The 27,006-nt window shown below is 44.0% G+C and overlaps 2 protein-coding genes across 4 annotated transcripts; both read right to left on the reverse strand.

Moving 5' to 3' along the window:
* Nucleotides 1-5,029: 5,029 nt before the first annotated feature.
* LOC118311294 (phospholipid phosphatase 3) lies at nucleotides 5,030-18,276 on the reverse strand. Of its 2 annotated transcripts, none has more exons than XM_035635035.2 (6): nucleotides 17,927-18,276; nucleotides 11,671-11,828; nucleotides 8,275-8,555; nucleotides 8,123-8,180; nucleotides 7,857-8,033; nucleotides 5,030-7,063 (listed from the first exon to the last, which is right to left on the reverse strand). In XM_035635035.2, exons 1-6 carry the CDS (start codon nucleotides 18,075-18,077, stop codon nucleotides 6,935-6,937), a joined length of 954 nt encoding a protein of 317 aa, XP_035490928.2. In that variant the 5' UTR covers nucleotides 18,078-18,276; the 3' UTR covers nucleotides 5,030-6,934. The 2 variants fall into 2 exon arrangements, with proteins under 2 accessions (XP_035490928.2, XP_035490929.2); XM_035635036.2 differs by lacking the exon at nucleotides 11,671-11,828 and adding an exon at nucleotides 12,616-12,770.
* An 873-nt stretch (nucleotides 18,277-19,149) lies between these two features.
* On the reverse strand, nucleotides 19,150-26,991 carry si:ch211-188c16.1 (uncharacterized protein LOC562677 homolog). Of its 2 annotated transcripts, none has more exons than XM_035634592.2 (19): nucleotides 26,726-26,991; nucleotides 24,375-25,311; nucleotides 24,057-24,248; nucleotides 23,292-23,823; nucleotides 23,097-23,212; nucleotides 22,978-23,003; nucleotides 22,782-22,819; nucleotides 22,613-22,663; nucleotides 22,256-22,388; nucleotides 21,922-22,081; nucleotides 21,601-21,727; nucleotides 21,483-21,514; nucleotides 21,150-21,213; nucleotides 20,931-20,965; nucleotides 20,718-20,781; nucleotides 20,309-20,407; nucleotides 20,192-20,205; nucleotides 19,875-19,908; nucleotides 19,150-19,588 (listed from the first exon to the last, which is right to left on the reverse strand). In XM_035634592.2, the coding sequence occupies exons 1-19, from the start codon at nucleotides 26,732-26,734 to the stop codon at nucleotides 19,519-19,521; spliced, it is 2,733 nt and encodes a 910-aa protein (XP_035490485.2). In that variant the 5' UTR covers nucleotides 26,735-26,991; the 3' UTR covers nucleotides 19,150-19,518. The 2 variants fall into 2 exon arrangements, with proteins under 2 accessions (XP_035490485.2, XP_035490484.2); XM_035634591.2 differs by having other exon boundaries at nucleotides 20,931-20,968; nucleotides 26,726-26,989.
* Nucleotides 26,992-27,006: the final 15 nt, after the last annotated feature.

The following is a 27,006-nucleotide window of genomic DNA, read 5'->3' on the forward strand; positions in this document are numbered from 1 at the left end:
GTGATTTGTCCACATTTTTCGGCAGGGAAAGAAATAAGAAGGGGGGAAAATGGCCTTGGGATTTTGGGGCTCGAAAGCAGTTTGAGAGGTTTGGCCTCAGTGGGGGAACACGTTTTTGGGGCCACGGAGAATGGGGGTTTCTGTGACAAACGGCTTTTGAATAGCTTCACGTAACGTGATAGTGTGTGTCCAGAGATTTTATGGTGGTTGCTACATGACTGTGTCATCCAATTGAAAACAACTCAAGTCCCCCCCCCACCTGTGGCCCCTAAAGCTTCCAATGTCCATAACTCTCCACAATACTAGTTGGATGAAACCAACCTCATCTCACTATTGCCCTGCCAAAGAGGAGAAGGTCAGGATTTCAGTATGGGACAGGTCGAGGAATCACCAAATGCAAAAGGATTCTTCGTCTGGGGAGAAGGTTTGTTCTAAAAAAACGTAATGGCAGTCAGCCTCCTGCATTAATATTGTGTGCAAGCATCAAGATTGGCCACAAGAAGACCAAAGTCAGCCTGTGGGAACCATCAATATTATAATATAACTGAGCTTTTTTGGACATTTTAGCCATCAGAGTTTGGTTTGGGTATTTGTACTTCAACTTTCACAGAGGAAAGCAGCTCATTGGACGTTGAAAATGAAAAGGGTTCATCCTCTAGGGATAATGAGCACAATGAGAAAATGTCTGCTTCTGCACACGTCATTCACTAGTTCACTGTCTGTTTCTAGGACAGCTGTAAGGTGATAACATGGTAGATAACCATTACCAACAGCAAAGATTTACATCCTGAGCAATACAGTCTCACGGTCATTTAGCTACCCAAGTTGCCTCAAAATAGGACAAAAGTGTTGGTATTTACAGTGCGAGACTCTCGTCTTGTTACAATATTTGGCTTTAAATACGCCCTTCAAAGGACAGCCCTCAGAATTGGGTGGCAACACACATTGTCAACTTGTTTCTCCTCCATGCATGGAGCATCAGGAGAAACAAACAGCTACCCTGTGTTGAAACAAAGTTCCTTCATGAAAATAAAGTGATGGGGGCACCTCAGAAAAAGGTAAGGTGGATTTTATCCTCTGGGAATCTTGAATAACAGCAGTAACATTTACTGCGTATCTTTTTAAAATCTCGCCTTAGAACCTTGCCCAGCCACTGGGCAAGGTCAAGGTAATATTCACGAAAAATGTAAATAGTTCATCCTCTGTGGAACATGAATGAGACAATGTATCACTAATCTCTCAGGTTCACGAACAACACAGCATTTCCACTCCAATCACCTTGTCATGAAATAAAGTTAATCAAGTGAAAAAACCTCCATCTGACACTGGCACCAGACTAAAGGTTAAGGTGGTCATAATGAATAATACTTTAAGGACCATGAATATTTAGAACAAAGTTCACAGGAGCAACTGGTTCCCAGAAGTTGGTGGAGAGATTTTGTGCTGTGGGAGAGACCGACTGGCCAAGAACACCACCATCAGGCTCCTGTCAAAAGCAATAAAAGATGCTATAAAGAAGGCATGGTTTTGATTGTTAGTTTTGCATCCATGGTGTGACTTTCATGGCCAGCGCAGCAAGGGACATCCCACATGAGATGGACGGTGGAGATGTTGATCCAGAGCTGGATAACCACCAGGAAAGAGTTAGACCGTCAATAAAATGGCCGCCATTTAAACGCGAACCCTTTAAACCCAACCACACTCTTAGTGAACACGTAAACTGCTCCGGGCTTCAGAATCCCAGTCAGAGTAGCCCCGTCTCCATATCGGCCGTATGAAAGGCTGTGATGGCAGAGATTTGGGCTCCCTCTTGGTGTTTACATTCTCCAGACGCATGGGAGGATGAAGAGGGAAGGAGGGAAGGATGGAAACCGAGAGAGAGAGAGAATTACTTGCAGCTGTGGCGCTGCAGCCCAAAGTTCCCCAAGTCTGAGCACTTCTGGGCACGGACACAACATATTATGGCTAAAATTGGGTTTTCGGGTACTTTTTACGAGGGGTGTTTGCATGTATCTTATGTGGATGAGTGAGGGGCAGACAAAGGAGACTCGCATAGCATGTTCAAAGCCCGCTGTCTTCACTTTGCATTTGTTTCAGTCCACCCCATCCAAACATTTGCAAGCGATGAATGTCCTTTTAAACAACCGGAGGGACCAAAGATGTGGCGCATTTCTGCGTGTAAGCGTTTGAGCCAGATAGCGATAGTCCTGGAAACAGACTGTGTGCCAAGAGCCAACTTGAGAAAGACTCTGGGAACTTGGCAAGGATCAAAAGATGAGGTCTCCTGAGCAGCCAGTATTCATCCTGGTGCTCTGTGAAAAAAAAAAGAGAAGGCCAGTTGAGTTATAATGAGGTCACTTATCAGTGAGGGCATTTGGAGGGTGTGCCTTACTTCCTCTCTGCACCCCTCCATCTGTCAGGTACAAATAACCCCGGCAACTACTGCCAATAATGTCATGCGTCGTCAGATTCTAGTGCGGGCTTCAGCTTCCCCGCCGGAGCAGAGAGGCCCGAACTTTCTGATGTACAGCCTTTATAGGAGAATGGACCAGGTCAGATGTTTTCCTTAGCTTGTAAATGATTTTATTTAGAAAAAAAGGATAATCAATTTGTAGAAAGATTACAAATTGATTACTCAACAGGAACAGCTACAAAAACGTACAGAATGACAACTCACAGATGCACTATAAACGCAGAGGAAGCAATTGAATGTGTTTGTGTAATGAGAGAATACATCAGTTTAGTCTGACAACAATCTTAGTTAGAGAAGAGATGGTGTTTGTGTGTGTGTGTGTGTGTGTGTGTGCTTCAGGGCAGCCACAACTGTGCACCAGAGTTCGTGAGAGGAATTTGTAAATCACACAGGGTAATTACTTCACGAATAATAACAGGGGTTAAACTGCGGTGGGAAAACACAACAACTGGTTTTTTTCCCCCCCTCTAAACCACATGAAAAGGATCCCACCATTAGAATGTTGAGCACCGCTGATCAAGAAAGCCTCTTTGAATCCCAATGAGAGAAAAAACGGGTCCATCTCACTAAGATTGTTGTCACACGAAGAAACAAAGCTGTGCCATTTGTTGGTCTGGTTGATACTAAAAATAGACTGACATCACTTTCAATTACAGTCGAATCTTTGAGCAAAAATCTTTTATCAACCATGGTTTAATGGAGTGGGTCGAAGACCGGTTCATCAACATCATGTCAAACCTTTCGCATGGGGCCTATTTAATCTGGAAAGAGAAAGCACCCCTCAAGGAATTTAAGGCACCGCCATGTTTGGTACAGCAGAGAGGTCTCTACACCTTCGTACGATCACTCCATGTTTGGTAGAGCAGAGAGGTCTCTACACCTTCGTACGATCACTCCATGTTTGGTACAGCAGAGAGGTCTCTACACCTTCGTACGATCACTCCATGTTTGGTTTGGAGCGAGGTGGACACAGAGATGACAGGAAAGTGTGCACTCAGAGGATATTGTATGAGTTGCAAAAAAACACCAATATCCTGCAAAAGTTACACACACTTAGTGTTTTAGCATTGAACCCATGGATACACAGGGAAAACATGCAAACCCCACACGGAAAGGCCCTGGACGGTTTGAACCGGGATTCAAACCCAGAACCTTCTTGCTGAGAGGTGACAGCACTGACCACTACAACACTGTGCAGCCCCTGGACATGAACCATAGACTACTAACTTAAATGTTGACCTGATGTTGATCAAATGGTCTTTGGTGGGACATTTCCATTTAACATCACATCTATTGAATAGTTAAAAATGAGTAGTCATGGACTCACCAAAACTTTAAGCATACATAGTCGGGGGGCCATAAATTGGTGTTTAAAACGTCTGACTTGAGGTTTTACTGGACAAGTGAAAACTTGCACCTGCTGGTTGCTAGAATGTCTTTGGGTACCAAATTTCATGCAATCAATTAAAAAAGCTGTTGAGAAACCTAACAGAAAAAAATAGTGGCATCATAATAGTTTGCCAGAGGAAGTCAAGGGGGACGCCAGAGTCAGTAGACATCATCCTCTGGTGACCAGGCGTGAATCTTGTAGAAATCCATCCAATTCACTGCAAATTGTTATGTGCTTGCCAAGATCTGAGAAAAAAAATTTAAGTTTTGGATATCTGAGATGAATTATCTTGAACATGCCTACTTACTCTTCTAGAATGAACCAGCTTGTTTCAAGATTTCTTGTCAAGTAAAATTATGGACAGATAATTTACTTGTATGAAGTAAGTTTCTCCTCAGAATCAGTGTTTTATTTCTCCTATTTAACCTTTAATTTTTTTCGCAGTGTCGTTGTGTTTGGACCGAAGAGGTGACGAACGCAGCTCAATGTTCCTCGAATTAAACGCAACTGACGTCACACAGCACACATTCTGCAGGGCGTAGTCTCGTGCCCAGTTAAGACACTGGAAACAGTCATTTAGCAGTAGTCTTACCAAAATGCAGCAGCCACACAATAGCATTTTATGGCCATAAAACCAAAAAGCATTGGGCAGCTTATTAAACTAATCAGCTCTAATCTTCTTCTGGGCAATGCGCCTGATCCACAGTGAAACCAATCAGTTTAGGATACAATGGTCCATGTGCACACACTGGCCTAAAACCCCGCTCATGATTTGCTGGCACATAACCTCTTGTTAAATGGTACAACCTGTGGATGGTCTATACCGTATATAAAGTATGTTATATATATACATATCCTAAAAGGATAATACAAGACACTACAGGCAAATTATGTTGCTTCTAAGCATTCTTATATGTGAATGTCCTGCTCCACTCGGGCATAGTTTCTGCATGGAGTCTATATTATTCCAGAGGGCCACTGGGGAGAGAGGTTAAAGCCTGGAATGTGCACTATTTCCCCACAGGAAGTTAGGCATGAAGTCTACCATCGCCCAACACCCAGAAAGAACTCTACCTCACACTTACATTTGGCCGACTACTGCATTATAAAACAAAAGTCAGAGATACTTCTGTATCAGAATCAGAATAAACATCACAGTACGCTGCTCTAGATCTTTTGTTTTATTCAAGACACTTTATCTTTGATACGTCTTACAGTTTCATTGTACAAAATATCACATGGCATTACAAAAATATTGAAAGGCTTTTTTTTTTTATAATAATGCACTGAAGCTGTCTACCTTGAGAACTTTGTACTTTTTTTTCTTTTCTTAAACATTCACCAGTTGTCAACTTTACCAGGAGGACGTCTGCCAAGATTTGTCTCTTTAAAGCAGCATGTTTTACATTTACACAGGTCTTGACACAAAGTCATAGTGGGTGTTTCTTCAAAAGATACACGATCACACACACACACACACGCAAAAAACACACAACACAGGATTTCACCATGTAAGGTAGCATGAATCATTTTCTGATTCTGTACATGGTAGATTAGTATGAAGCACGAAGAAAATAACTAGTTTCCCCATCAACGACGGATTAAAGTTCTTCTCAGTGACTAAAGGCTGAAGGGCGATGCTTTCAGTCAGTGGTTTTAAGTTTTTTTCTTTTTGCTAAAAAGTTAATTTCATTTTTATCATGCAAAAATATTAGCATGATTGCTTTAAAAATTCAATGTAATGATTTTCGTCCGTTAAACACAGCCTCAGGGTCAGCCCTGTTGTATTAATTTTCAAGACTGTATGAGATATTAAGCAGTTAAAGTGAACCAAAATAATACATGAATAGCTTCTTTTTTTTTTTTACTGTTGTGCTAAGTTGTGCTTTGGTACAGAAAAGCTACTGTACCCAACCACTGCTCTAAGTCCCTGTCTTGCTTTGAAGAACATACGTGGTCTACATAGGATACAGTATATCACAGGATTTCTCAGTGATGTGAATTATCACTTTGATTAATAACAGTAAAATACATGTACTGTACCCCCCCCCCCCCACAGTGTTCCAGTCTCGAGTTACATGTGTGTGTTGGAGCAGGTGCGTGCTCTCTGGTTGGAGAGAGGCGCACTTGCAGGCTATAAACACTGAAATATATAGACATGACATTAACACACTGAAAGGAGACATACACACGAGCGACACACCCGACACGCGCACACGCACACACACGCACACGCACACGCACACACAAACACACACTGACCTCACACTAGCAAGCACCCGTCTGGTACATATAACACAGTCATTTCATTAAATGGCTCAGTGGGGGCTCGTCCTGGCCAGCAGAAAGAGGCCCACATCCCACATTTAAACCTTCACTGTACTTTCCACCTACAATAACTCATGTGCACTACATTATGGACATAATAAAAGCGTACAAAGGCTTACGAAGCTTTCCAAAAGCTTCACTTCAGGGTTCATTGAAGTGGCGACAAACAGTACTGGGTTTACCTAAGATAGTGCTATAAATCACACATACTGTACGTACGAAGGTTGTGTTTGTATTAAAACCCAAACTAAAACAGAATCCTTCCCGAAATCAAGGAATTTGTTTGTTTTGTTGTTGTTGCTTGCATTGTTCACACAGTGAGTGAGTGGCAGGAATATGAGTATGATTGCAGCTGAGGCAAGAAGCTACACACAGCTTCTTCTGCAGCTGCCATTTCTCTGGTTTTGTTTCAATTCAGGCCTTAGTCCACGAAAAGGCCTTTACAGATTGGAATCTACGAGGCAGATCTCTTTCACAACGGGAGAAGAGGGACAAATATCCCCACATCTTTCTCGTTTCCACATTAAAACGTCTGGTGAGACTGAGGAAAAAGATGATCATTTCCATTGAGAGAGCATAACTGGCTTGAATGTTTTTTTCCGTAGCCTCCTCTCAAGATTCCTTTTTTTTGTCTGCATTATCCAGATTGTTGGAGTTTACTTTATCCAGGATTGGCCAGTGGCTATAGTAGTGATTTCAAATGGCACAGGTCAGGATTATTTACAGTCAGTTTGCAGTCCTCTCTATGCCATGATGAGATGGTTGCTTCGTTCTCTGATGTCCGCAGGAGGGACAAGGTCTTTCTTCACTGGGGTCGGCAATAGTGTAGAGCGCCTACCTTTGGCCTTAAACAAGTCTGATACATAGAAAACCTGTGGAAGGGATAGAAAAAAAACATACTTAAACATCTCAATCATCATTATTCTCCTGTCTCGTTTTTTTTTGGGTGGCAATTTCACTCCCTTTACTTTAAAAGATACAAAATGGAGTTCCTCAAGGTACTACATTAGGTCCCTCTATTTTCCATTTACGTGCACCCCCTTTTTTCATTTCAGTTTGTAAATAGAGTCTCCCCTTCCATTGTTACGCCAGCAACAGCCAATTGTTTGACCCATTTATCTTAACAATTCAAATAACTGCCATAATATGTTAATATGGAAGCGTTCTCGCCTGCTTCAGTGCCTCAGTCAAAAGTCTCAGTAACCCCTGAACTTATTTTCAGGCTTGTGGGTCATGTACTATCAATGGTTCAGTAATGTTTATACAAAGTAGTAACTATCATATTCATTTTCATATACAGAGAATGTTGTTCCACGCCTTCATGTCTTCTCATGATCTATACAGTAACTTTTTTCTTTTCCACTGGTGAACATGAGTCATGCTCATTCCTAAAAAATAATTACAACCACAGTCCTTTAACATGACTGAGCATACAGGCCCACATTTTGTATCTGTGGAACTGGTACTTATTGGATTTTAGAATTGATTTTTTAAATGCATCTTTGGAAAACTAGTTTTTCTTGTGTGCTGTGCCACTCTTTTGAGAAATTAAACAACCCGTCATTTGCAAACAGCTACATAAATGAATTAAGATCAGAATAATTTATTAGGACACTGAAATCGTATCTTATTTGGTAAGCTGAAAAACATAATGGAACAACTCACTATGCAGTAGGCCACCAGGGCTCCCTGTACAAAACCTGCCAGGACATCAGTGGGGTGGTGCTTGTGATCGGAGACACGGGACAAGCCGGTGTAGAAGGACATCATGACGAGCGTGAACTGGGTCAGAGGGCGCAGCAGGCGGGCTCCGTGCCAAGTGAAACGAGACTGCAGGTAAAACTGGTAAAGACACAGAATAGTGGGTTTATATAGTGTGTATACACGGTGTGTGTTTGTGTGTTCATGGTAATAACAATTCAGTAACTCACCACTAGATAAAGCATGGTGTACATTGAGAATGACGCATGTCCAGAGAAGAAAGACTTCCTGAGGCACAGAGGAAATTCAGCATTTTTACAACAACTTAAAATCTGAAAACAAAACATTTTAATTTTAAATTCTTTCATATTTGTTACAATACCTGGCCTCTTGAACTTTGCTCTCTGGCCCCTGACACTGGTAGTCGGTGATGTAGCCCAGGGAGCAGTTGATCGTGGAGAAGTCTGGCTTGCACACGTCGAGGAAGTGCGGGCGCATGCGGCCCACCGACACTTTGGCAATGTCAGTGAAGGACTGACTGATGGCGCAGCCGAAGACGAACACGCCGACCTGCTTATAGAGAGCAGAGATGTATGGGTTCCCCACAAAGGACTTGGAGCCCTCGTTCAGAAAGTAGATCCTGTAGCTTTCTCCGATGACGATCTGAAGGGACAGAAGTGATTGCGACGTCAGCGACCAATCCTGTCCCAGTCCGGACAAATATACCTCATTCATAATTACTCATTTCTCATCTCCTGAGTGCTCAGTGCAAATGTGAAGGGGGGCCAAGTTACTTTATGAAGAAATGGTGGTGGTCATGTTTCACATGTAATTTAATACACACATTTGTTGCTCATAAGGTGAATAAAATAATATTTATTTTTATAATTTCTGACTTACTCATTCCCTTTTCAATTTAATTGTGAATACAGGTTTTGCTCGAGTGATTACTGGAATACAAAAAGTGTGTCGGACTCAAGCTGCTGCTAATTCCATTGGGACAGCACAGAGCTCTTGCCGACTTATCGGAAATGTCTTGTGTGATTCCGTGGGGATAGACATTTGGGACGAGGCCATTCTGGACTCTGGCGTGCAGAGTGGAGAATATAAGTTATATATAACTGAAATAACTTTTTTCCATGATCAAGGTGTTATTATCACGGTTATAATGGAAAGTCGGATTTTCTCTGAAGTGGTTTGAAAAGAGATACTTTACGGTAAAAATGTGTTTACCTCAGCCCTCGTACTTCTGGGAGAAAACAGTGAGGCGACGTGGGAGGCGACTCAAACTGTCCACCGTGTATAGTTTTCTGTAAGTGTGAAAATAAGCCACTGTCTAGAACCGCCGATTGACGGGCAAGGCGCACTTAGTGGGAGATGGATAGCCATAACTCAGAACAGCTGTTCAAGCTCCAAAAATGCCTTCCCAACCCCCCCGCCTCTCCCCCGTTGTCTCTCAGCCTCTCACAAATGAAAGTAGTAGAGAGTCGAGATTAAAGAGAGTGCGGGAGATTTCCAGGGAGAAAGTGTATGGATAGAAAGCAAAAAAGAGTGTGCAAAATAAAAAGGACAAGAGGAATGAAAAACAAGGAGGAGAAAGAGGAAGGTAAGAGGAGGAATGAGGACTGGAGTGGGAGAATGAGAGTAGGGAGGGAGGCACCGCTGGTTCTAATCAGCAGAAACGCTGAGCTCGGCAACGTGTCTGATTTTTGGTGGCCAGACTCCACCAGGCCCACGTCGGGGGCACGTTTGTTTTTCATCGCTCCGGCTCCCTCTCTCAAACGTCTCCGGTTTCACAAGGGACGTCTGGCTGTTTTCGTGTTAGTATCTTGGTTTCATCAGACATTCTTGCGAGGGGCGCAGGAATAAGTCTCATTCTTGGAAACGCTCTCTGCCGAGGGATAGCCCCCTCGAGGAGATTTAACGAGCTGATTGAGTGTGTTGCTTCCACCATCCAGGCCTTTGGATCCGGCTCGATACAGCCCAGCTGGGAAGGGGGGAGAAAAACAGATCTGCTTTCCCTTGTGTGAAAAACTATGTGAATGAATAAATGAATTGGCATTTGCAGGACATGTTGATGTTACACTGAAATCTCAGGCTCATGGCGGCTAGACGCTGACTTGTGGCTCTGTGTTTTTCTTTCTTTTACAAATATCTGCATAAATAAGAACGGTTGTGTTTCTCAGCTCTGTTCGGGGGGAGATGAGGCACTAAATGATGTTGTTTGTTTTCTGGCTCACAAATACAAAAGGCTGGCAGAGCGGGCTCCGGGAGGGGAGGTGGATTGTAAAGTCACGTTTTGCCAGAGGGGAAAATTAGATATTTGGCAAACTCGTCTTGTTTGGGGCCTTCACCACAATTCCACCCCACCAATTACAGTATTTAACCCGACAACCATTGCGTCAACCATAATTACACGGGGCCAGGGACTCCTTCTCACCATGAAAACCCCTGTGGCCCTAAGCCCGCAGAGTCGTCTGCTCTTCAGTAGGAGAGCGAGCGGATTGGAGAAGCCGTGCCATGAGGCAAGGAGACGTGGTCCAACTGCGGATGTGCCAGGTGACAACTGCACATGCTCTGCCAGCGCAGAGTAACAACACAGAGCTGATTCAAAGCGTGACTGCGGCATGATGCATGTCACTGGAACTTTACAAGAGTCACTTCCACATTACCAATATGTGGTGGCTAATGTGTTAGTATCTGTTAAGAGTGGCATATTGCTAAATGTAGGTGTTTTTGAACATGGTTACTTCACAGTGCTAAGGAGATTCAAATGACTCCAATTCAGAAGCTAGTTAAGGGCTGAACTGTTTTAAAAGCGTTACTAGTGTTACATTTTTGACCAGTTGTTCTTACCAGATTGTTAGCAGCCCCCCCCCCCCCCCCCCCCGCAGCAGCATTTTGAGAAAAATTATTTTGAATTAAAAGATGTTGAGATATTGGTTTTGTGAACAAATTTTGTGCACATCCTCACCAGTTTCTCCCAGAAGATTTGAGACAAAAACACTTCCACATTCTCGTGTCTTAAGCTCCTTTTATATTGTTGAGTCCCCCCGTTATGCTGCCTTTCGCTTGCTGGCTCTCCCTTATCGACACTGATTTACCACTACTGCCGGCATAAAGGCGGGAAACAAAAATGCCCGCTCCATTCTGTGTTGATCCTGTTTATACAGAATAGCGAGGTGGAATAAAGGTGCAGCATTCTCACCTTGAGTGGGGCTGTGTAAAATGTGGGGTTTTATCAGCCAAGTCATCTTAAGCACCCACAGGAAAGAGCCTTGAACCGATGTTGTTGACTGGTTGTTATCTAGGATAGTGCTGAAGCCAATCAGAAGGGGTTGATAAGACAGGTATGGCGAGGTTTTATTTCAGTGATCATGTGGGATAATCTCAGTTTATAATAATCTGTCAGATAAATCCCTCTGATGGATAGTGCACAAGTGTATTTTTTTGGAACATGAGTGCAGCGGTTAACGAGCATGGTTTGGTTGGAGGAAAACATTTTTTTTTTTCATTTGTAACTGATTGAACAGTTTACAAATCTCTGAATCCTTACCTTTATTATACAGTTGTATAATATCTTCCTTGTTGGAGATCTTTCAATTCATTCTTTTTTTAAAATAGAGCCACCTTTTGGAGTTTTCGAAAAGACTACAACAATGCACTGTGCACTCAGGATGAGGAATGACGTGGTCAACGTCTTGCTGCAGGCAACAGCGTGTGCTGCTAGTAACAGTGACGGGATGATGGCATTAGTGATCAAAGTGAGGTGACTTACAGAGAGCATGGTGATAAGAATGCCAGCAGCGCTAAGCACGCCGTCGCTAATGGTGTCCCCACTTTTGGCCGGGTACTTGATGGACTCGTCATCGCAGTAAAACCCTCGGCGGTAGGGCTGAACGGCGCTGGTCTCAATGACCAAGAAAGGCAGGCCGGCTAGTGTGAGGAAGCAGTGAGCGGCACAGAGAGAATGGAGGGGGGTGAGGGATGGGTGAGGGAAGGTGAGGGAGAGAGAGAGATGGGGGTGCTGGGTTAATTATACGCAAATTACAGAGGTCGCAGGTACAGACAAGAGGTAACAAGGGAACATCTGGGACAGGCACAATTCCATTCTGTGGCTGTTATCTGTGACTAATCAATAAATACTTGCTTTATTCAATATTCAGTATGAATGGGGACTCATGAAAACATCTCAGGATGTCTCCAAGGACCATGTCCGCTTTTTGTTTCGTATGTTTCAGCCATGTATGCTTTTACTCTACTGCCGGCCATCTTCCAAAGCACACCACCTTCTTTCATACCAATCTCTACCTCTTCAGACTGCCAATGTTTTCCATTAGTTTAGCTATAGAAAGACAATTAAGACTCACTACTTCTACTCAACTTTACTCCTGTTTTGCAGGAATAAAAGTAACTCATGACAACTGGCAGAATTTAAGTATATGGGCCCAACTTAAAGCCCTAAAATCACAAGGGACAAGAAATCTGAAAGTCTGAAAGTTTACAAAAGACATGCTTTGGAAATGGCTGGCAGTGACGGGACAGCACACATGAATAACAGCAAATGAGGTACAAAATGCATGGACCACTGAGTGGAGAGGCAGATCCTGGCAAGCCGATCATGTCTTTCGGAGGTGCTCGTGCCAAACCACTGGATGAAACGAGAGAGTGCCTCAACACGTGTTCCCCAGTTCCTCTTGCCGCACCGAAAACCTGGACTTACTGAGGCCACGGGCACGGCGAGGCCCACGGCTGTGAGCACGGTGTTGGACACCGTGCCGCTCCTGTAGGGGAGCCTGATGCTGTCGTCGCTGCAGAAGAATCCTCTTTGGTGAGGCGGGAGGGGAGATTTGTGCAAAAACACGGCAACGAGCAACACTGCACGGTTGGACAGACACACGATGAACGCACGTCAGACATCAGTGGACATTATCAACAGGAAGACACAGCACACGCAGGCACAGACAAATAGAAATAAGACAAGTCATACAAAAACAGATTAAAGAACTCCCGACGGACAATTTATGAATCTCAACCGGTTTTCTAAACCGACACTGATGCTGTCATAAATAAAATGAGCTAAAAAACCCAGAAATAACTTCAGCTGTCATAAATGCTAAGATCAAAGCTACCACCACTGTTTTAGATTTAAGCAAACCCTTCATGCTTAGAACAGCATCAATTCATCTCAAACAGGCCGAGGTAGAGCTAGGAGGTTTGGATGTGTCGTGTTCTTAAGGAGAGGAGAGACCATTGCTGCTAACTGACAAGAAAAAAGAAAACACAAAACACAAACAATATCGGAGTCTTCCTTCCTTTCCTGCGGAGGCTTTCAAGCGCACTTAAAAAGGCCCACAAAGTTGCCTTAAGGGGGTTGGTGTGTGTCTGCTTTTGATCAATTTAGTGTGTTTCACCACTTCAAGTGGTAAAAAGATCTTATTTATCTACGAACAACAAACGGGGAGTGGGAGTGACCGAGATGCAACCCAGACAGGACAGCCCCCCCCCCCCCCCCCCCCATTTACTAAAGGCTCCATTCGAGGACTTTGAAATGCGAGCGTGGACGTCGTACCCAGGGAGATGCCAGAATTTGGAAAAACACACTTTCAAATCACTTCAAAGCAGCATTTAACAGATGTTGGAGGCTTTCAAGTCCCAACTTTGCATAAATCTGCAAATCTGCCAATACAAAGAAACACAAACATCACTCTCACGTTCTCTTCCTCTGTCACTCCGTCTCAAAGAGCTAATAGGCACCGGGATGTAGAGGGGTCAGCGCTGAGGGGCACTGGGTGGTGGTGGTGGTGGTGGGGTGGCATGATTTCTCAAACCACATGTCAACACAGGCCCCTCAACATCCCCCCGCCCCATACACACACACACACACAGCTGACTGGCCTTTGAGGGTCCAGCTGGGTCGGGCTCACCTTACCGACAGAGCCCTCCTGCTCGATGGGAACTCCAGAACGCTGGCCTAAGCTCGGCGTTCAGCGGGATTCACATTATTGACTCTCTCGTTTTTCGTTCCCTTTCTCAAAACAAATACCTGGCCAGAGCTACAGCCGGCTCCGAGGCAACTCCGGTGGCCAAAGAGAAAAGAGAGGGGCGATTTACGTCTGAGGAGTTTCCGTAACAGTGAAAACACACTGTACTTTTAAATCCTCTAGTGTCTGATCCTTCAGTTTGCTTATCCTGGCCATGAACAGGGGGGACTGACAACGGCTGGGCCAAATTGCTGCTATAAAGCAAATCAACGGAAAAACAAAAGCCCACGGGGCTGAAAGTGCTGGACGAGAAACAACGTGATAACCCCTGACCCCTCCTGACCCCCCTGCAAACGGCTCTAAGCACATTTACAGGCCCGGTCAAGTGAAAACCAGCTGATTGACAAGGCGGGAGAAGCACAATGAGACACTGTCAGCTCCCGTCCTCCAGACATTCGGCTGGGTTTTTCTTTCTTTCTTCCCTTGCCCCTCCTCCGACCCCGTCCATCCGTCTGAGCACTGCAGCATCAGCATTGCGTATATGCGGCATCTCTGGATTTTTCCCCTCCTGCCCTCTGCCTCCCTTCCTGCCTCTCGACGCGCCCGTCCTGCCAACAACAACACCAGTCAGCAGGCGAGGGGTATGTCTTTCACGTTAGCTCAACAGAAACAAACACAACGGTGCAGTTTTCAGTTCCTACTGTAAACAGCAGGTGTCCTCTACTCGCTTTTTGCGAAGCAACCTGCTTGATCGACTGCGGGGACGTTTCTAACTGCAAATAAGCAAACACTGTAAATGAAGAACGATGATGACTTTCTCAGCACACATACGTCACACATCAAAATATGGCAGAAAACGTATTATTAAGATCAACTGGTTTTGTCCATGGAGCCTTTCTCCTGGTTCAGCCCCGGCGGCTGTGGAAACTAAACGCGACGTAGGACCACTCACAGACGTATTTTTTAAAAGGCATTTACCAAAACACCAAGTGTGGCTGTTAAAATAAACATAGACGCACATTTTCCACTTGCAGGGATCTCTGACTGTCTGGCGTAGTAATGTGTACATGTCTGAGGTAGTTGTGGTGTACACACAGATGCAGTTGTTTCTACTCGCAGCAGCCCCCACACACAACCTGCTCCCTGTCCGTCGCTCTGTCAGACAGGCCTCCTGCACAACCTCATGCAAACACCACCCCCCCCCCCACCCTATTTTCTATTGTTCTGTATTTTTTTTTTAATCAGACTTCGTTTTTCATGCTGCATTTCTTCAACTACTTCAGAGGTGCTCTGCTGATTGTCGTATTTTTCTGTCTTCGCATTTAACTACCTTCTTCGTCAGTGCACTTTTTTGACATCGTCTCTTACTGTATGGCTGCTATGACAAATACATTTCCCCCATCAGGATGTATCAAGTCATCTACCTATTCATTATTCATATTTCCTTAGAGGAGTGGGTATTAGACTTCGTTATTAGGGTATTAGATGTGCATCTGTTCCTCCTGCGATGCCACAACAAACCCAAACGGACAAAGTATGCAGACAACACAGTACACAAACGATTCGTGCGTGTACATAAAAACCACATAAACAGTATATAAAGATATCGTGACATTTAATATGTATACACATACATGCCTGCACCATTCATCTATCCAACTGTTTAAAGCTACACAGAATATGTGATATGTGTATCCTAACTTCTTTTTGAGAACATTTAAATGAAACGGCAGACACAGTCGACTCTGTCTTACATGCGATACATTGTATGAATACAAATGTTTATAATCTATTATTTGTACAGTATGATGAATTTAATATAACTGTATTAAAGTATCCTCCACATCTGGACCTTCCAGTGATGCTCCAAAGTCATTTCAAATTGTCTGCGATATATATCTTTCACAGCTCGAGGCCCACGGTCGCTGTTCAACTGGGCAGCACTTGTTTCGGCTTGAGATCAAGCTGAGGTTTATTATTTTTCTTCAGCTGACCCAAATTACTAAAATTTTTATATTATTTTGGTTTCAATTTTTACTTGCTGAGGTTGTGACTTGAGATTTTTTTTTTATCACTTAATATCAACTAAATACCACCCACACATGGGGAACCAAAGCCCTGAACAGACAAGTTACCCCTGCTCTCAACATCATCTTCCTGGAAAATACAGATGCCAGTGTGACCGATTCACCACCTTCTATTCAGCGCCGAGCAAAATCCCACAGAAACGCTGTAAGACGATTAACTGGAAAAGCACGAAACCCAGCTGCTACGGCTTAATGTAACCCGAACCCGATCACCTCCACAGAGGTGGAAGCATTAGAAAGTAAATGAACCAATCAAATCTCAATCAGGGTGACGACTACTACTACTGAAAAACGTTATCTTTCTTTACTGGCACTGATGGTCTAGGTTACTGGTATCGCAGAGACTGGAGGTGGTTCATGTGCACCAGAATGAGAGAGTGTGTGTGTGTGTGTGTGTGTGTGGGGGGGGGGGGTATCATGCCTGGATGCAGCAATACTAGAACTGTAGTCAGTGAGGAGGGCTTGGCGATTACCGGCACAGGCCCACCATTTCCTCCCTGTGGTCGTTTCCTGTAAACCACACTATTTTGCCGGAGAAAAACACTTTTGTTGACAAGCTTCTCTGTGGGAAGCGTGTCAACAAAGGGTACTGAGTACACACAGAGACAATCATGTGGGATTTACCCTCCACAGAGACTTAAAAAAACTAGACCGAAACTAAACGTGGATGGTCAAAAGACGACCGCCTAAGCCGTAGATGAACGTGTGATGATAACTGGAGACATCGATGTCCAAGGCAAATTTTCCTGCTGCGACAATAAAGTCTGTCTCATTTCGCGATAAACCTTTCATGGAATTAGCTGGTTTGCCGTGCAGTTTAATTTCATCGACGAACGCTCCATCATTGCGTTCAAGACATTAATGTTTTACAGAAACGACACACAGGAAAGTGAAATTAGGGGAACAGTCGAATGTCTAAGCCCCGAGGAGAACGACAAACCTTTTTCTTGGTGGGGGAGTTCAAACTGCAGCGTGAAAACACGTTTCACCTGCAATAACAACCATAACCCTAATGTCTGCAGCTGTTGGACATCACAGGACCCTCGCTGATGTACACACACACACACACACACACACACACACACACACACACACAGGGTCTGACCTTTTCACCACTTCCCTTAATTGCCACACACACACACTTATATATATTGTGCCAGATGTTGACATCAGAAGAATTCCTGCTGGTGCGGAATGTCGACCGTTCTGGAAAATATAACGAGGAGTCGCTGCAGACGTATACAGTACAGGTGTGGGTGGAGACCAAGGAAATGTAGCCCTCCAGGGGTCATTTATTATTAACTGCCCCCCCCACACACACACACACCCAGCATTTTTTTTGGCTGAGGATTCACTAGCTAAGCTAAAGTGAAAAAGCTTTTATATATATATATATATATATATATATATATATATATATACACACACACACACACACATACATATATATACATATATACATATACACACACACATATATATATACATACATACATATACATATACGTATATCTATAGATATATCTATAGATATATATAGATATATCTCTACACTAATTCCAGCTGATCGTTAAAGGCTCACAGTAGGTAATGGGGAGTCAAGTGTTGCTTTGGTGACACCAACATTTAGCATTTGGCTAACAAAGGTTGTTCAATGTGATGATTAGATAATTGAAATTTAACTATCCAACGTTTTTTCTAAGTAATATTTTCTTCAATTCAGTTTACTGCTGACTGACTTTCTCTTCGTTAGCTTGACGTTAGCATAGCGGGGCAGTGAGGGGGTCCCCTCAAAATGTCAATGATATAACCCTAATATACTATTAAAGTATTTCAAATCGGCTATGAGAAACACGAACCAGCGCCATGTGTAGCAGACCGGTCGGTGACGACACGTCTTGAACAAGGCAGAAGGAAGCACCAGGTGGCCTCGTGTGAACCGCGCTGTCCGCCGCTCACTCACCCAGGAACAGGCAGAAGAGGTCGACCCCGACCAGCAGCTTCCTCCGGCGGTGGGCCTTGCCGTTGTTGTTGTTGTTGTTGTTGTTCAGCGAACTCCCGCCGTTCCTCGCCTCGGCTGCCATCGTCTTCTCATATATCAGACAGCGTTGCATTTAAAACGTGTCGTGTCTTTTTAAAAAAAATGAAAGAAAAAATATAATAAATGGAATAAAAAAAAAAAAAAAAGTGAGTGTAACTGTTGCCTCGGGTTGCCGCCTTGGTCTGGGACTGGCTCCTACGTCTACGTGCGTCCCGAGCAGGAGTAGTCGCTGCAGGTCTGAGTCAAGGAGCAGTGGACCCCCTCGCCGTGCCTCTCACTTCTGACCGGGCCCCGCTCGGTTCCTCGGGGGTAGTGCGATGTCCTGGGACGGCCCCCCCAAGGAAGCCCCGCCCCCTCCAACTAGGGCCATGTGCCGGCTCCTTCTCCCCGGACCGTTCCCACACTCACCCAACACTGCAGCACCAATCTGAGGAGGGGGGGGGTCACCAGATAAAAGGGAGTTTTCCCCCTAAGCTGTATGTTTTACGTATTTTAAAATGTATTTGCTTTTTATTATGTAGACGAGTGCTGCGCTTCCCCTGCCATGTGGCAGCAAGATCAACAGTCTGGTCAAGTAAATTTAGTCTCGCCCCGTCTGATGATGTACGGTATGATAAATGGAAACCTTGATCCCTGTATTAAGCCTCCAAAATCTCTTAAATGTCAAGAAACTAAACATATGGAAGATTTATATACTTTACATGATAGATAAAGTGACAGTTTAAGTGCTGCTTCAAGAGACATGATAAGAAAAAAGGAGGAGATTGTTCATTAGAAAAGAGACGGGCCCTATAGTAAAATAAATTCAGGTATGTGCAAGCCCCCACCCAAGAAGTGTCCTGTTCTTTAATAAACCAGGAGCTTTTTTTGATGATGGGGGGATATCTCCCCGGGACTTAACTGAACCCTGGTCCCTGCGGTGGAAACAAGTGTCTGCAAAGGTTCTCAGTTCCTGGGGGATAGGTCTTGCAGTGGAACCGCAGCTCTTGCCCTTAATTTAAGAGTTGATAACTGTATGAAGGTCTACTGCAGTGTCACCGTGTACAATAAGTTGTGTTATAACTTTAACGGTGTGCTTCGGTTTAGGTAAAAAAACCAACATGCAATGTTATTAAAAAAAAACGTGGGAAGAAGCATAATCAAGGACAAATTTTTATTAGACACAAACCAAATCCAAATGCAAAGAACATATTCACAAAACACATCCATGAGCTACAAGTGAATAGTTGGTTACTTTGTGATTGCTCTTCTGGACAAAGTGCGATGAACTAATTTGTGCACCATTTGCTCTTTTTTAACAGCAACTTCAGAGAAAGAAAGAAAAAGTGCAGAACACAGTGAAAATGCACCGATTGGCACAAAAAACAAAAAAAAGGGTGACATTTGGATTATTAGACAGTCACATCAGTAGGTTCATTACTCATTCATGATCATGTTTTTTCTCCACTATAAGAGTTTATGAAAAAACAAAAAAAGTCATTTTTACTGAAATTCGCAGCTTTGGCTGATGGTCATCAGAAGGCGTCAGCGTATAGTGGTGGGGGAGGTAGAAGTTCCAGGTCTGTGAAGTCTACCTCCTGCTCACTGTCACACAAAACAGAGCAGGACATCAGTATACAACGGGGCGGTCCGATCAGACGATCACAAATATCCGGATCATTCAGGCGAGTGGTGGCGCTTGGGTAGAGCGTCCACTCACTCGCCGAAACATCATTTTCATTCTCGCATACAGCCCCTCCGGAAAAAAGTTCAGGAAAATCTCCAGACTTCGGTGCATGTCGAAAGCAGCTTATGAGTACTCTGCTAGGACAAATCAAGATCAAACAGCGCCAAGCTTCACTTGCTGATGAGAGAGAAACTCGTCACTTACGGATACGGAGGCTCTTCAACAGCACACAAGAAATCTGAATAAGAGACAAGCAGACACAGAGGGGAACATGAACTTTGAACTGCCGTCTCTGCAAAATGTCCAACACCGTGTCTCCAGGTCACTCGAAACAGATAAAATGTTCCTCGCAGTTTATTTTCCATGACTGGCAAGACGCCAGCCGGTGCTTAGACTTAGACAGTGTCCTTAAAAGTGATTTGAGAGTGCTCCCTCTTAGCTTCACCAGTATCAGCGAGTGTGACGGGGCCGTTGACAACAGGGTAGTCATGTAAAAAATGAAAATAAGTCTTTAAACTCACCTGGCGGTTCAGCACTTGAAACAGGACAGAGAGGAAAGAAAGAAAAACATTGTTCCATTACTAAAAGGGTTTTTCAACAAACGATTGCTCGGTGTTATGGAAAAGAGGATACTGTACTTTGTGGGTGTTGCTCCTTCACCATCAGTTACATCCACAAACTCATCCTTGCCGTGTTGAAAGAAGATGGCTAGTTTCTGCAGGGCTTCATGTCTGGTCCTAAAAGGTTCAAGACATGGAACTGTTAGGACTCTGTTAAATTACTGTAGCCTTTCATTCTAGATGAGGAATGCCTGTACATCCAGTACAGGAACCCAGATATAGATACTAGATGTATAAAGCCTATGTCCCATCAGCATTTGTATCCAAGAGGTGCACATTCAGGTTTAAATACATCTTTTGAGGTTGCAATATTGTTGTGTGCACACACTAAGAACCTCCAGAGGTGGATGTTAAAAGATTTTTTGCACATATGGGCTGGAAACCTGCCAAGGTATCTGCTTTGACGCCTGTGTGTATCGAGCCTTACTGTGTGTGTAGGTCCTCCAGGTTGGCGTCGCTCAGAGTGTGCTGGGCGCTGACATGGCTACAGGCTGAGGAAGGGTTGGGGGTGAGAGGTAGGGAGTGGGTAAGGAAGTGGCATGGTAAAAGTGCACATTAGAGCATGCTGTGTTCTCCCACGTCAATGTATAACAAAGCAACCACAGGCAGAGCTTGCATTTCCCTTTAACCCACTACTTACACATCTCAGACATGGAGGAGGTCTGCTGGGGAAAACTACTACACAAAATAAAGAGAAAGAAAGTAATTATATATGTTGTGTACCAAGAAAACTCAACCATAACTTTCAGAGGAAATTACTTAAAACTCTTATGTGGTTTCTGTCATTCGTCGACGAAATTGCACTCAACTAAAAGCAAGTTGAGCCACAGTAAAGGACGGTGAAATTGTCAATTCTTACTGGCTCTCATTTGTGGGAGAGAGGGTCTCGTCTTCACAGGCCCACTCCTCACTGTCGTCTGTGACTGAGGGAGAACAAATGAGTTTGATTAAGCAGAGTGTGAGGTTTGGCAGGGTCGCAGCCAGAACCCCCAGCCTACACGGAAGTCCTCAACTTGAGTCCTTAATCATGAAATAAGCAATCCCTTTCAAGCACATGGATCTTGTCAACAAGTTTGTGCATTACATCAACTAGTCATATTCTTTGTTCCATCTAGATTAGGCTGAAATGATGAAGTAGCTGATGCATAGTTGAGGAGGTTGGAGGTTTTGTGCAGAGCCTATTGTCACTTACAGCTGCTTGTTAGTACAAGGTGACTGGAGGATCTGAAAAACAAAGACAAAAACTCACTTTTTAAAATTTTTAATTAAGCATTATTTATATATTTTTAAATCAGCGTGCGACCCAGTACCTGCTCCCGATGCTGATGGTGTCGCCCTCCAGGTTGCCTCCTCCTCGTCCCGCTGCTTGGGCCTTCTTCCCAAGTTCCAGCATCTCCTTGATATTCAGCTCCACATTCATGACTGAAATATAACCATCTGAAATAGCCAGAGCAGAGCAGTAACTGAAAACAGTGAGACGCCAATAACACTGTCGTGTAAATCCCAGGAAAACAGGAGACTGACACCGCTTTAAATCAACAACCAATACATGTTTGTTTTGTTTGTATTTGTCAAATCCTAGTAGTTAATGAAAAGTACTTTTTAGGGAGTGATCACATGAAAATACTCACACTTATGGCTGCCGTCTCGAGCCAACCATTTGCCTTTGGGGCAGTTGGTGGTGCGGATGATGCTGACCGTGTCCCCGCTCTTCACCGGCAGGTCGTTCTTGCGGACTTTACTGGCCACCGTCACCTTGGCGTGGTACATGGGCTCCTCCTCGCCGCTCACCTAGACGGAGGAGTTGAGCCACGGCTGTGATTCACACCGATTTCAGAACAGCTACACCATATGCACAATTGTAATGAGGGGGGGTTATGTAAATTGAACTGTGATGCCACGACTAAAGACCAGCTCGACTAGAAGAAATGATTAAACTCAATGAAACATGATTGCGTGACTAACCTTGAACTTCTTTTTCATTTCATTCTCCTTCTTCTCCCTTTCTTTTTGCTCCTTCTTCTCCTTCTCCAATCGCTGCTTCTCCCTCTTCTTCTGTTCTTTATAGTCAGCGGTGTTGGGGCTTTGGCGTTCCTTGCTGAAAACAAATTGGACCATTCAGTAGCAAAAGAAAAGAGCATATTTTCAATAATGTTTACATTTACCCCCTGAAAAATAAATGGAAAGATACACTTGTTAAAATAACTGAATGAGAAGAAACAAAAGCAAAGTTCAACATGAAAAAAAAGGGATCAGGTTTTTTCACTGCAGCTTGTTTTTAATCACAACATTGGTGATTGACGGGTGACACGTCAAACATACCTGTGGACATGATTATAGGCCGAATGACCATGTTCTCCTGATACACTGCCCCTGCAGTGTGATTACCACAGTAAGAGAAAATCAATGGCTGCCTCCCATCTGGCAAAAATCAATGTCAATGATAAAACTGTGACTTGATGTTTGAAATGAAAAAAAAAGGAAGACATACCATGGATTCCGCGGCCAAATGTGAAGAGACGCCTCCTCCTTGGAATAAACAGATTTTTAATTTACCACAGATGATTGCTAGAAGAATGAGGCAGATGATTTATTCATCGCACAGAATGGGTCTCACCATAAACCTCTTTTTCCGTTATTACTCACCAAGATGATGATAAACTCAATTAGATTGAAATAGAAGTTACCTTTGGGTGATTGTCAGCGTATGGATCTGTAAAAACAATGTAATCAAAAATTGAAACAAACAAACTTCTGCGAGGTCTTGTATTGAGAGTAAATCACTGTATGAAGAAAACTTTCTTACTCTTCAGACCAGCTTTGCGTTTACGTGAATTCTGGGCCAAGATGGCTCTGTGGATGTTTTCAACATCCTCGTACACATTATCACATGTCTCATAGTAACTGTCCTGTTGAGACACACTAAAGAGAGGAAATCCATTTGATGTGAAACAACATGAAGAAAAAGAAAAAAGGTGATTCCAGTCACAACAAAACTCACCTCGGATGAGGCTGAATAACATTGTTCGTTGCTGCATGTGTGCTAAGCTCTGTGTCCTCTGGGACAGAGTGGCACTCGGCAGCTCCTAGGTCAGTCTCATCGATGTGAGAGTTAGAAAGTGGAGATACAACGGCCTCCTCGCTCTGAGACCACGGCTCTGGGAACTCTGAAAGGTTTATTGGTTCAGGGAAGCCGGCTGGATCGAGGGGTATTATGTTTTGACTGCCGACGTTCAGATTGTGCATGACGATGGAGCTCGCGCTGGACTCTGCGGGATCGCACATCAGTGAATCGGGCAGGGAAGCCTCAAAATCTTTGACCCCAAAGTCCACTGGAAGGGGAAGGTCAGAGCTGACAAAGTCTAGAGCCCCCAATTCTAGAGCAGCAATATCAACAGATTCTCCCTCTGCAGCTTCCACATCGGCATTATCAAACTCTGGGAACTCTGGAGCCTCCAGCACGGGATTTGAGATAGATGGAGGCCCGGACTCTGGCTCTGCCGTCGATGCTTGGCTAAAACTCGGTGGCACGTCTACAACAAGAAACCCCCCCCAAAAAATCAGAACTTGAACAGATGCTCATCCTTACTAAAAATAAAAATATAATGTAAACTGCAGTGCGGCTAGAACACAGTCACCGGTGTCCAAGTAAAATATAACTTTTTTTTCATTCATATCCTTCTGTCTGTGGCCACAAAATAAGAGAAGCATAAGTAAAATAAAGAAAGCTATAGGGAAATGAAAAAAGAAAGTTGACATACAGTACCATGGACTGTGGGTAGACGGTACCGACTAAGGTCTACTAGTGAAGGTCTAGGGGGCTTTGCTGGCAGCCGTCCCAGTGAGCTCAGGTCAGCTAGAGGTTTCTTCGGAGGAGCGGGAGGTGGATGAGGTTCACTCGTCCTCACAGAAGGAAGTTCAGCTTGACCCCTGCCCAACTGCTTGGCTAATGCTGGCTCTAGCCATTGAGGGGAAAAAAAATATTGCAAACGTACAAGAGAACTTGTCTGAATAAACAGTATGAGATGAATAAGGATTCTGGTGTGGATATAAAAAAAAATGTTTTTCCTCGAGTATAACTTACTACGTGCAGAGTTGTTGGCTTTGAAGAAAGGCCGGGCTGAAATACAAGCCAGGTGTGGGAGACAGACTGGTGGGGGTACGGGGAGGTCAGGCTCAACACGGTCAATGTTCTTTGGCGGCAAAGGGAACGCCTTGTCTCCGGATGTGTAGTCGGGGGAACGCCGGCTCTTGGGTTTAGCGGATAACAACATCTGCCGGCGTGAGAACTTTTTCTTGGCCCTGTCCAAGGTGTTAGCGATTCTGCTGTCGGAGTCGACACTCGTCTCCGAGGAGGGAGGGGTGATCGGTATATCTGGGCTCGAGGGGGGGCACTCGGCGGTTGATTGGTCACTTTGGAGTGAAACGCCGTCCTCTGCGGTCTGTTTTTCCACCGAGGGCATCTCGCCCGGAGCACTCGAAGGTCTCGTGGTTAAATCGGCATAAGTGGGCTCCTCTCCATTTTCTCCCCTGGCTTTAGATGCTTTGGCCGACTTGAAAGGAAGCAGCAAACCCTTCCTCTTGATTTTAGTTTGTGGCAGGAGTTCTTTTCCTGGCTCTGGTGCTGGTCTGTGCTCCTTTCTGACAGGCGATCCGGTCTGTTGCTCTTTTACAGGCAAGACAGGAAGCACCAGAGGCATGTGTCGCTCTTTGAGGGACTGCCTTGTTGAGCCGTCTCCATTAGGGGTTTGGGGGGAGGTCTGCCGTAGTTGTGGTGGAAAGGAGATCGGTCGCTTGCCTCCAGACGCCTGCAGGCCGTCTCTGAAAAAGATCCGGGGAACCACCGGTGCCTTGTTTTCCGCAGCAATATTAATGTTGCTGACCACGGAGCTGCTGTGACCTCCAGGAGGGGGAAGATGTTTGGGTTTATCCGCAACAGCTGGTCGTCTGATTTTGGATTTAGCCAGAAGGGCCTCTTCCTGAAACTTGGCCCTCAGAGCTTTGAAGTTGATTGGCCCCTCCTTAAAAATCATGATTCATTAAGTTAACACAACTGGCTACAACCTATAATTTAAAATCTTTTTGAGGTTTTGCAGGGAATAACAAAAAAGTGCAGTGATGTTCTGACGTTAAAACAAAATGCGTATAATAAGAGCAGTTGGCACCATTGGCAAAAAGAAACTAAAAATCAATGAGCATACACAAAAATAAAACTATTGTAGGGCTGAAACTAATGATTATTTTCATTATGGATTAACATGTCGATTATCTTCTCGATTAGTTGTTTGGTCAATAAATGTCATAAAATGTTGAAAATGTCGATGTGTTTTCCCAAACACCAAGAGGTTGTTTTCTTCTGTCCACACACACCAAAGATATGTGGTTTACTGTCATAGAGGAGCAAAGAAACCAGAAAATATTCACATTTAAGAAGCTTAAATCAGAGAATTTCGCCAACTTTTTCCACATAACTATTTGAACCGATTAATCTATCAGCGATCGAACCGATTATCAAAATAGTTTGCGATTAAAATAGTAGTCGATACCTTAGCGATAACTTTTGCAGCTCTAATATATTTACAGTACACTGTTTATATATACACAACAACATAAAACAATCCCTCCACGGTTACTCCCAGCGAGCGATACATACTGATATCTACCTGCCACACCACGGACTTGAGGTGAACACTGTGCAATGAATGATCAAATATTAACAAGGTCTTGACAGTCTTTATAATGGGACCTGTATGATATTAAAGGAAATATCACATTTGAACATTAAAAGTGAGTATCTTATTTTTGAAAGTGTTGAGCAGGACATGGCCACACCTGTCACAGACAATTTCATTAAGATGGTTCTGTTTGAGGAGTCAAAACCCGATGCTTGCTGACACGAGCGCAATTTAGGGGGCGACTAACCAAAATGACAAAAGAAACATTTTCTCGTTCAGTCCGTCTCCTCACCACGAATACAAAGGAGGAGAATGAAACCAGTCTTTGGAACAGCTCTATCCAGAAAATTGGCAAAGTGGACACATTTCACAGTCAAACTAGTAAATTGATCAACAGAAACATTTAATTGCTCCGAGTTGATTTAGTTATTTTTTTCAACAATATCTCCAGTCATTCCAGGTTTTTTATACGTGAATGTTTGCTGGTGTCTTTATTCTGCTACAGTTGTACAAACAAACAAAAAAAGAATATCTTCAGGGGCTTGAAGTGGAATTGGAATTGTATGTTGGGTGTTTTTCAAGATTATCTGACTTTTTTTTTTTTTTTTTAATCCACACAATTAGTTGACAGATTAATTAATAATGAAAGGCCACAACACGCGAACTGCCGGCAGGTGACTGTCACATTAGCTAGCTCAGAGTCTGCTGACACTGGCTTCTACTCTGAAAGTAGTTGCTCAGTAAACTCTTTGGGCTTTACCTTTTCCATTGTATCTCGCTTTGTTCATCACTCTTCAGAAAGTGCTCTGGACTCCGGCGACGCGACGACTTCATGAATCAGGTGAACTCGGCAGTGAACGACTGATGCCAGCTCGTCAGCGGCCAATGCTGCGACAAACAATTTGAGAGCGCCGCTGTGTGTGTGACGCACCTTTGTTTGACTGACGAATCAGAAGCGCGGTCGCGACAACGGAAGTCCAAAAGGCAGACTTCAGATAGTTCCCGGAAGTAGGTGGCGGAAACGCGCACCTAAAAGTTGTT

This window comes from Scophthalmus maximus, chromosome 5, assembly GCF_022379125.1.
Source record: "Scophthalmus maximus strain ysfricsl-2021 chromosome 5, ASM2237912v1, whole genome shotgun sequence".
NCBI classification, from domain to species: domain Eukaryota; kingdom Metazoa; phylum Chordata; class Actinopteri; order Pleuronectiformes; family Scophthalmidae; genus Scophthalmus; species Scophthalmus maximus.